An 11518-nucleotide genomic window follows, 5' to 3' on the forward strand; every position below is an offset into this window, starting at 1 on the left:
TACATTTTCATGCATTTTGCATTTTCATTTGCAGGCTGAAGTTGATTCTCACTCGACTGATGCACATTGATGATCAATGGCATCCAGATAGTCAGACCTTTTCCATCTTAAGGATTTGTGCACATGAAGTTCAAACTTCAATGACATTGTCAGACTTTTGCTAAGAATTTGTGCAATTTCAATTTCATTTTTCAATTTATTTTCATTTATATAGTGCCAAAACACAACAGAGTTGCCTCAAGGCACTTCACACAAGTAAGGTCTAACCTTACTAACCCCCACAGCAGCAATGATAAGGAAAAACTCCCTCTGAGGAAGAAACCTCAAGCAGACCAGACTCAAAGGGGTGACCCTCTCCTTGGGCCATGCTACAGATATAAATTACAGAACAATTCACAAATGCAAGTGGTACTTTATCCTTCCTGACTATAACTTTTTCCTATATACCCATATAAACATGTTAATAATAATAAGATAATAGGATTAATAAATGTCTGTGCTGAATGCTTGGTCTCCATAGTAAAGGTCAAACAAGGTTGATGTCCATGTCTATGATATGTGACATATGTTATCCTGTAATATGATAACTAAGCATGACAGATGGTGCAAAGTATTCCTTTTTAAAACCCTATTAACTCAACCAATATTTTGCATCACTTTTTACCAAAACTGGAAGAACTTTATCTTTTGACCCCTGTACAAACTGAAATTGACCTTAGTCATCATTTTTACCCTGCAACTCCACAACATTTAGTCAAGGATAGTCTAAACAACATATTTTTGAAATCATTATGATCAGACAAATAATATATCTTTCAATGTGACTGGAACACTTTTACGTTTTGACCCCTGTGTAATTCTTCATTGAGCCCTGTACGTCATGAGAGGTCAGCTCCAGGATACCTCCACCTCTGAAAATAAGTATTAGTTCATTTAGAATATGTGTGCCAAATTTGATGCTTTAGTCACAAAATGAACAATTGTTATGGAAATTTTAGCTAAGCTGCACCATTAGAATACACTTCATAAGTCACTTCATGAGTCATAACATGGCGTTAATCATGGTTGTGTCCCTTTCAAATTTTGCATAAAAAAAAAAGACAACTTCAGTTCAAAATACCACACAACATTTAATCTTATTGGCAAATTTTACTTACACAAAATGAGAATCTCCAAATCCAATTTCTGAGTTTTCAAATATTTCTGGAAGAATTTAACTGGTATACAAATACTTTGGAGTGAAGTGACTATACACTGCAATACCTTGGTGACTTATCACTAATTCATTAACAGACCTTGGATAGGTTTAGAGTGCCTTCGACCCTTTTACATCTTTTTTTTTTTTTTTTTTGCTAGCAAGGCTTGATATATTCTATGTTAAATCTATGTTTATGTGTTCTATTTTATGTTAGTTGACTTTATGTACTTGTTAATTTTTGTTTATTGAAATTTCAAAACAAAATTTTGAAAAAAAAAGTGACTTTCCTAACTGAGGAGTTGGTAACAGTGCGCCAGCCCTGAGACATTTCTCAAGTAGAAATTCGAGATGCCTGCTAAAAAGACTAAATAAACGATCAGAGTGAGCAAAAAAGAAATACCGGAATAATTTGGATGGATGAGGGAACCAGGACGCTGGCTGAATATGTGATACAGCACCCCCTGCTGTTCGATGAGAGGCAGAACGATTGGCTAAATCTCTCTCCAAAGAACCAGTTATGGACAACATTTGGGGAGGAACAGGACCACCCCCCTGACACTGGTAAGTGTTTGCTTGGTAGTGCATGTTAAATCAAGACTTGGAAACGGTCAGCGAGCGCGGGTTTTTCTCTAAAACTTTACTGTGCGCCATTTTGCATTGTACCACTCTCGCGCCGAGCATGCTGGGAAATGTAGTTTAACATTTCTGAATGAATTAATGTCATAGGTGATTTATGTTTTCAATGATCTCACTGCGTTATAAAAGACATTTTACTTGAGTAAAAGTTATATAATTCTACTATATACTTAATACTGTGTTGTTTTTATCTTCTAGGTGCCCACTGCAAGAAGCACTATGAAAACATCCCTTACCAAAAAGTAGTACATACAAGTATGTTTCAAGTATACTTCCAGTTTACTTTTTATATACTTATCAGTACTATTTTTTGGTAAGGGATGCTACCAGGGTGGGGAAGATCATGAAGACGGAAACTGAAAGTGGATCAGGGCAAGCACAGGAGTGTGAGGGATGAAGAAATATGTCCACATGGAGTTCACACTGCTCATCGTGGTGCTTTTGTTGGCGCAACATCGCTGCTATTTTGGCATTGTGGGATAGCTCAACGGACTACTGTCGCCACGCTGCTCAGCTTGGCGCTCTAGTTGGAGCGAGGATTTTCCTGGTGAAAATTAAAGCAAATGCGTACCTGTGGGCAACATGCAGAATGTGTCTCTTTCCAGATAGACCTCTTTCAGTGCAGCTTCTTGTTCTGACTTTAACACTAAGTTAACACCCAAGTCTTTCATCGCCAACTGTAATTGGTAATCAAACCATTCCAGTTGAATATTTCTGAACTCTTCCGCATTAAACTCCATCGTGTCAATGATTGCAGTGTGCTTGAGTGAGAATAGGTGAAGTTGCTCCTAAACTTTGTTTCTTAAATATTTATTATGGCCACTCTTAAAACTTCAGTTATCTTCTTAAATATTTATTATGGCCACTCTTAAAACTTCAGTTATCTTTATAATTTTAAAACTGGTAAATTTTAGAATTGATTTAGATGAGATACGTATACTCATTTTCTCACAGGACTATATCACAATTATCTGGGAATTATTTTTTGCGCAAGAATTCATCAAGCACGTCGGCCGCGGACGCATACTAACACAGAATATTCGGAATCTGCATGTTGATTTGGCAGTTTTTATGTCGGATGCCCTTCCTGATGCAACTCCACATTGCATGGAGAAATGGGCCGGGGTGGGGTTCGAACCTTACGCACTGAAACCAAGTTCACTAACCACTTCTCCACCACCCCTGCCCCTGAGAATATAAAGGGGTTTTTTGTACCCCCTTTTAGCTAAAAGGTTGAAAGCCATGTGAAGTTCAGCTTTCTAAATGACATATTGTTGAAAGTCGTGAAATTCTTTCAGTCACTTCTGTGATATTTTGTGGTGAAGTGAAATGACATTACCGTGTTCGGTTTAACATAATCTTATATGTGACAGTATTTTTCTGTTTCTGATACTCTCAAAAGCAGATGCCTTGGCCCAAACCCCACCTCTCTCTGGGCACAGGAGGATAATGCATGACTTCACCTGTCTTCTGGAGGGACACTTGCAGAGCATCCTGGAGAAATCCTGGCACAACTTCCAGATTAACTGTCTGACTTTAGTACAGAAGTACATGCAGCAGTAGCACCCACAGCAGACTCCTTGGTCTGAGTTTCAAGACGGCCAGCATTTCCTGCTCTACATTAATACGTATGTTTTGGACATTTACATTCTAAATCTTTTTGTGACATTTGATTGTTTTGTAAATAGTTATGCAAAAACATATAAAGCATTTCCTGCATTTTAATGTAAATAGTTGTATATAACTTTGTTGTTTGCTACATTTGTACATTTTGAAATTTACAATTTATATTTACATTCTAGTTATAAAATGGTTCATTTAACATGTTTGTGGTGTTCACAGTCAAAAAACCCCACATTTTTCTACTCTGATTTTATTGTTTTGTGTGAATTTAGGTCCATTGTGTTGATACAGTATGTCAGAATGAAAGGAAAACCGTAAGGTCACACGGGTGAGATGCTGAAAAAAGACAAAGTAAATGTTTTCTAAAGGTAAAAGCAAAAGTACTCAAAAATGGCCAATTACATCCTGGACCCCAGAGGATTAAAGCATCAATTTAGAACTTGAATGCAGAGTAAAACAAATGACCTGTTTTTATGCCTGTAGCTTAAGTGGAAATGAGCTACTTTTGACCACACCCCCTCTCCAAAAGTACAAGGAGCAGAAGCAGTGTAATCATGAAATGAGCTGTTTCAAGTGTGAATTTTGATGAGAGCAGGGTCATTTCTGCATGCACAGACATAGATGTGTGGAATGATGAGGATGGTTGATATGAAATCTCAATGATATTTAAGAATTATAGACTGAAAAAAAAAACCTGAGTCTGCACGATATGACCCCTTTAAACACACAATGAATTATACCAACAGCCTCAAGCACTCAGTATCTTAAAAAAAAACAACAAAAAGCAAACAAATCATACAAACTCAAAAAAAAAAAAAAAAAAAAAATCTTTATGGAGCACCATATGTCAAACACTTTTCTTCTGTTTCCCAGTTTGAAACTCCAAAGAAAGTGGCTCGACAAACAGTAAACATAACAGAAAAATACAGGTGAACGTAAAAAAAAACAAAAAACTGTAATAAAGCACACAAGAAAACTTAAACGATGCTGCTGTAGAACTGCCAGTAAAAGTTTTAAGTAAACAATTGTGATTTTTTTTTATAAGAATCCCTCAGGGTACCTTTTTCAGACACCTTGTCTGGAAAACTCATGAACTGTTGAAAGGCTGAATCACAGTCACAAACGCACGCACAACAGTGTAGTAGTAAAAATATCTCTAATGCAATACAGATATAAACATATTTCTCTAAACTGTGGTGTCAGAGAGCTCTGTCTATTCTTTCTCGTGTATTTTTTTTATTTTTATTGGGCATTCAGTGCCTTTCCTGGCTTCACTCCAGTTCTACACAGAGAAACCAAGATCTGATCTGATTTTTAATCAGGATCCACTCCGCTTCACTGAGAGCCGTTGGGATCTGTGCACGAGTCGTCCTGAGTGGTGGCATATTTTAAATAAGCGATAACATCCTCTCGTTCCTTCTTCTTTTTGAGCCCAGCAAACACCATCTTGGTACCAGGAATGTATTTCTTGGGGTTTTCAAGGTAAATCATGAGTGTTTCTTCGGTCCACACTATATCTGTAAAACACACGCAAACGCATTAGGTCGAGCGTCAAGAGAAGCACAAGCAGCCAGTTTTTGTTGCATCATGTTGGAGAGGGTTTGAGAGTAGAAACTGTTCGCCGGAACACTTGTTCCTGTTCAGACCTGTTGCAGACACTCAGCAGTCCATGTGTTACAGTTTATAATCATCCAAAAGAAGAAGAGGTTTGCAGAAATGATTGCAAAACACATGAATGAAGAATTTAGTCCCCCCCACCCCACCCAAGGCTAAATAACAGCTCACCTCAGAGAAACGTCAAATGATATTTTTGAGTATTCAGTGGCCACAAGAAGCATTTTAGTGAAGTGTTTTCTGTTTGTCCTGTAAACTTACAATTTATAGCTGTTTTTAACTGTTTAGCTTGTTGTGGTTTTAACTGTAAAATGAAATAATGGACCTGTAAAATAATTTTAGTGAAAAGCTGAACCCAAAACAATCTAAAAATACACCCTAGGTTAAAAAATGTCGGAATTCTTCTTTCAGGCAAAACTAGTGATTGTTACAATTCATCTGTAGCGACTTCACAAAAAAGACTAGTCCCTAACCTCTGAAGATAATTAGGTAAAATGTATTAAATGGGTTAGATAGGTATTTACAGTACCCCACTGCAGTATCCTTTGGGGTAAAGGACCATTGACTTAAATGAGCTGTTGTAATGATGGGGGTGAGGCAGGCAGACGAGATGTTCAACTAAAGTTACGAAACGGTATGGTCCACTTTAACAATATTTGAAATTGTATTACAAGTTTCTTCCAAGCATGAACATGGGAAATACATTGTAATATATACAATTACATCTAAGAACAATATACAAATGCATAATGCACCGGGGGGGTGTTAAGTATGGGAATGGGTCCCCCAGTAGGCCCTGTAATTTGAACCATGATTGTGATTTAAAATTATTATGCAACATCATATTTGCATTTTAACTAAAAACTGGGTATTGGATTGATTGTGGGCAGCACGGTGGCTTAGTGGTTAGCACTGTTGCTTCACAGCGAGAAGGTTGTGGGTTCAATTCCCGTGGCCTTTCTGTGTGGAGTTTGCACGTTCTCCCCGTGTTTGCGTGGGTTTCCTCCGGGTGCTCCGGTTTCCTCCCACACCCAAGGACATGCGGGTTAGGTGGATTGGAATCTTTAAAATTGTCCGTAGGTGTGTGTGTGGGTGTGTCTGTGTTTGTTTGTCTATTTGTGGCCCTGCGACAGACTAGCGTCCTGTCCTGGGTGTACCCCGCCTCGCGCTCTATGACTGCTGGGATAGGCTCCAGCCCCCCGCGACCCTTAATTGGACTAAGCGGTAGAAGATGGATGGATGGATGGATTGATTGTTCGATGTAAATTGTTAATGGTATACATGTTACGGTCAGGGTGGCACGGTGGCTTAGTGGTTAGCACTGCTGCCCCACAGCAAGGACATAGGATTGCTTCCCACCTGGTCCTTTCTGTGCGGAGCTTCCGTGTTCTCCCGTGTTTGTGTGGGGTCCCTTTGGCTTCCTTCCACATCCAAAGACATGAAGATTAGGTGAGCTGGTGACTCCAAATTGAACATAGGTGTGTGAGTGCGGGTGTGAATGTCTTTGTCTGTCTATATGTGGCCCTGCGACAGACTGGCATCCTGTCCAGTGTGTACCACGCCTCATGCGCTTTAACTATTGGGATAGGCTCCAGCGCCCCCCGTCCCTCGACTGGAATAAGCAGGTATAGTAAGTGAATGTTATGGGCACCAAAAGTAGCCTACATTGCACTAGTAAAACGTAGATGTTTGGCAATCTTAGAGGAGGATGGAGATATTACATAACAGTCTCACTGTAGATTGTGAACAACGTGTCAAAATTTAGAGGATGGATTTTGACAAAATTTTGTCAATAGATGATTCACATGTCAAAGAACAGTTGCTAATTTCTTTTATCATTAATCCACATCCATCTGCTCATTTTCCCTTTTGCTTCTTCCTTTAATTATTTTTTTAAATATTACACCAATATGGTTTACTGCAATTTTCTTTAAAATTCTCACCTTATTACATCACAAAGACGTGATGGGGAAAAAGTTGTTTTGTTGACTGTAGTACATAGTAAACCTCTGTTAATGTCACTCTACTTGATGCTCTTGACCTTGCTGGTGTTTATACAACACAAATCAGTGGAAGCATGCAGACCTAAAACAATCCTCTAGGATGCACAGTGTTGGGCAGTACTTTGGATTAGTGGTTAACATTGCTGCCACACAGCAAGAAGGTCATGGGATCGATTTCCACCCGTAGCCTTTCTGTGTATAGTTTGCATGTTCTCCCTGTGTTTGCGTGGGTTCTCTCCGAGTACTCCAGCTTCCTCCCACATCCAAAGACATGCAGGTTTAGGTGGATTGGAAACTTTAAATTGTGTGTGCAGGTATGAATGTGTTTGTTTGTCTATATGTGGCGACAGACTGGTGCCCTGTCCAGGGTGTACCCTGCCTCATGCCCTTTGACTATTGGGATAAGCTCCAGCTCTCCGTGACCCTTAATTGGAGTAAGTGGTTGAAGAGTGAATGAGTGACGCACAGTGTCCTGTACCTCTATCACGATTGGCACTTGTGTAGGAGAAGCCTGTTGCCTGTCCGGTTCTCCTCCCATACAGACCCCACAAGTTGGGTCCTGTCTTGTGGGCGCCGCACTTTACGATTGTGTGACACTGCGCACATTTTAGAAGAAAAATACGCTTGCCTTTCTCGATGTCCCCCATGATCAGTCAGCAGCTGGGGGAAAATGAAAAAGACAAATCTAGCTATAAAACGATCTGAACATATACTTCACATTACCAGCTAACACACGTGAGACGGGGAATATGTGCACATTACAGTTTAAGAATAAATTATGGTTTGCACAATCCACAGCACAAAATATCCTGGATGATATTGGAATTATTCTACTGAAAGTGCACAAAGCTGTGGTCTTGAATTGGAAGTATTGCAACTTTTTATGTTTTTCACAAAAATTAAACCTGAACCCTTATCTGAATCCTACCCCAAACACATGATAAAAACATACGCTAGGTATCTGAGACAAGAGTTATAGAGCTTCATTGCAACACTGGAAGAGTGCAGTGCCCCTCCAGAAATGAAGGTCATAATCCAGGGAGGGGGAAATCCAACTTTGCTGTGAGAATGGAATACATATAAAACTAAAAGTATATATACAGTCACTTGCCCAGTTCTGGATCATTACCAGTTCCGGATCACTGCTGTAGTTTTTGTCCCGCCGTTTCTCGTAATCAGCACGAATAAGATAATACTTGGTACCAATGGAAAGATTGATGTTTTGTCTACAAACGACCACAAGCTCGACTGGATCCAGCCATCCTTGTGACCAGCAGAGGAATCAAAACATCCCGGTGTCTGCGGTGTGCGCGCTTTTTCTGACTCACTCATTCCTGCAAGTTTTAAAGTAACGATCTCTAAAACGTACCAAAGGTGAGTTAGCCGTTCGGTGTTTTTGGTTCTAGAGTGGGAAAATACTTACTTACTTGGGTAGACAATGTCAGTGTGTTATGTCTTGCTGTTTAATTGCTGCGCGCATTTATCTCCGACGCGAAAATTTGCCAGTTCCGGATCACTTGAAGCAGCAGCCTCGTGTCTGTAATTGTGAGTCATGTGGACTTTGGGGGTCATCTCTACATCACGAATGGGCATGAATGTGGGGGCTTTTACTTTTTAATTCGGGAGAAATCTCACCTCCACACTTCATTTTTTGCTCGTAAAAACGTATAACGGCGCTTTTCAAAACAAAGTAAATTCTCATTTAATAAGTATAAGTTCTATCATTTTGTGTTCAAAACACATTCTCGGGCACAGTGTGTATCATTCTGCATTAGAAGGGCTCCAGCCAGATGCCAGGAATGAACCCAAAGTAATGCAGAGTGTCGTGATCCGGAACTGGCAAAAGTGATCCGTTTCTGGCAAATGTTTGCGCCGCACATAATGTGGCTTCACACTTTAAGTAGAAGCGCTACTCCGCCCAGACTTTTTCAGCTAAATAACATCCAAATATCCATTCAGTTGCATTATGACTCCGTATAGTGGGACTTTAAAAAAGGTGATCCGGAACTGGGCAACCGTCTGTATGTATATATATATATATATATATATATATATATATATATATATATATATTAATATATATATATATATATATATATATATATATATATATAATTTATTTTATATATTTTAAAAATGTTTAAATTTATATTATTACTATCCTTTATATAATTATAGAATTACGTATAATTATAGAATAGAATTACGTATAATTAGAATTGTAATCCAGTCCTCTCGAGGCTTAATTGGAAATTAGGGACCGATGGATAATGGTTCTTTAAAAGCCTTATAAATCAGTCAATCAATTAACCAATCATTAAACCACAACATGTCACTTCCGGATTATTCCGAAATGAATTTTTTTTTTTATGTCCTGCAACTAGAAAAAATACAGCTCATCTGGCAAGGAACAGCAAAAGAAAGCTAAAGCACGAATCGAAAACGCAAAAAAGAGAAAAAAAACAAACAAACAAATCGTGTGTTTTACGTGAAGTAAAAAACTGTCAATGTCCATAAAAAAACCACACACACAAAGCTGTGAGTACAGTTAGCAAAAAGGAGAAAATGGTGACGACGGAAGAACTTTTTGTCGACCGCAGCAAAAATTCAATAAAAACACTTACCTGCTGTATCTCCACTGCCTGTTCTTATCAATGTCACGCGAGAAATTATTACTACCATTACTGATAATATTTTGTGTTATTGTATTTCCGGCTTTAAAGCTGGAATGTTTCCAGGAACTTCACAGTAAGATGTTGTAACCGGACACAAGCGGATTACGCAGAGTTCTGTCAAAATCATGTGTCACCCACGACATTTAAAAGAGGCACGTTAGACAAGTTTACAGCCTGAAATGGGGGGAAAAATCTCGACAGTTCTCCACTTAAGCACGTCGTTTCCACTCTTTCTTGTGTATTATTTTTGCGTATTTTTGTAGTTTGTTTTGACACTGAAATCATATGGGTTTGCAGTTACGCGGAATCACCTGTAGGTGTCGCTGATGGTGAATAATTTGCGGTATTTTAATTTTGTTCTCCACAACGAGACTATATTTATATAAACGGTGGAAGTCGTTATAAGTATTTATGTTTGGATAAATGTACAGGTAAACAACATTGTTTGAGGTGATTTTTTTTAAATTATACACTGTTAAATCAACAAGTGCTCAAAATTGCAAAATGGGCTAATCCAGCCTTCACGTGGCTTTGCATGTAATTTTCATTTCTTTTATTTATTGATTTGGAGCAGAACTGGTCATGCTGCTGAGCAGTACTGTGTTAAACACTGTGTTTCATGATTCCACAGGACAGCAAGGTTTAAATTTGTGTTAAAGCGATGTACTACATCAGGTTGTTCCGCATTTTCACATGATAATTTAGAAATATGGGAAAAAGAATGCAAAAAAATTCTAAACAAAAATCCACTTTAAAGTATACGATGTATTCCTCTATAAATAGATAGTTTGAGGGTAAAATAAATACAGTACAGTGATTTCTACCATCTTTCAAAAATATATCTCTGGATTGTATTTGTCTCCCTCTAGTGGCCACTGTCAGTGCTGAATGAACTGCCATAACTCTCAGTCATCCCCAGTTTGTGCCATAACATGGGCGTTTCATAATCGGAAAAAACCCCAGTGCTTTTATTTACATAAATTTCAGATTTAGTGTAAGTCCATATTTCACCAGGTATCATTGGTTTCTATATCACTATTCATAGCATATACTGGTACCGTGAAAGTAGAAACAATCAAACATTTAAGGGATTAATAACAAAATGAACAGAAACCACTCATTTTGAAATATTTATTCTATTTGTCCCACTGCAGTATGATGCATAAAGGCTCATTAAAGGGAAATAATTGTCCTTCAATTCTACGTGAATGCTTGAATTAGAAGTCCTACTCTATAATGACATTTTAAATACTACCTGACATGAAAGGCTGAAGGACCTTAGTCAGGGAGGTGACCAAGAACCTGATGGTCACTCTGTCAGAGCTCCTTGAGTCAATGTCAATGTCCTTGAGTGGTCCAGCCAGAGCCCAGACCTGAATCTGATTGGACATCTCTGGAGAGATCTGAAAATGGCTGAGTACTGACACTCCCCATCCAACCTGATGGAGCTTGAGAGGTGCTGCAAAGAGGAATGGGCAAAACTGGCCAAAGATAGGTGACATCATATTCAAGAAGACTTGAGGCTGTAATTGCTGCCAATGGTGCATCAACCAAGTATAGAGCAAAAGGTGTGAATACTTATGTGTATGTGATTTCTTAGTTTTTTATTTTTAATAAATTTGCCAAAAAAAAAATAAATGATGTCATTATGGGGTGTTGTGAGTAGATTTTTTACAGAAAAATAAATTTACTTCATGTTGGAATACAGCTGTAACATAACAAAAAAAGGAAAAAGTGTGGAAAAAGTGAAGCACTGCAAATACTTTCTT

The 11518-nt window shown here is 38.4% G+C and overlaps 1 protein-coding gene and 1 long non-coding RNA gene across 2 annotated transcripts in view; one reads left to right on the forward strand and one right to left on the reverse strand.

The window, feature by feature from the left end:
- LOC117501596 overlaps positions 1–4391 on the forward strand; it is a 24507-nt gene extending 20116 nt beyond the window's left edge. Inside the window, exon 3 of the long non-coding RNA XR_004558046.1 lies at positions 3996–4391. This is a non-coding gene — a long non-coding RNA (uncharacterized LOC117501596). The remainder of the gene's footprint in view (positions 1–3995) is intronic.
- Positions 4392–4705: 314 nt separating this feature from the next.
- On the reverse strand, positions 4706–9880 carry LOC117501594 (cytochrome c, testis-specific-like). The gene is made up of 3 exons (XM_034160508.1): positions 9699–9880; positions 7553–7734; positions 4706–4974 (listed from the first exon to the last, which is right to left on the reverse strand). The coding sequence occupies exons 2-3, from the start codon at positions 7719–7721 to the stop codon at positions 4793–4795; spliced, it is 351 nt and encodes a 116-aa protein (XP_034016399.1). The 5' UTR covers positions 7722–7734; positions 9699–9880; the 3' UTR covers positions 4706–4792.
- Between the last annotated feature and the right edge of the window lie 1638 nt (positions 9881–11518).

Source organism: Thalassophryne amazonica, chromosome 20 (assembly GCF_902500255.1).
Source record: "Thalassophryne amazonica chromosome 20, fThaAma1.1, whole genome shotgun sequence".
Taxonomy (NCBI): domain Eukaryota; kingdom Metazoa; phylum Chordata; class Actinopteri; order Batrachoidiformes; family Batrachoididae; genus Thalassophryne; species Thalassophryne amazonica.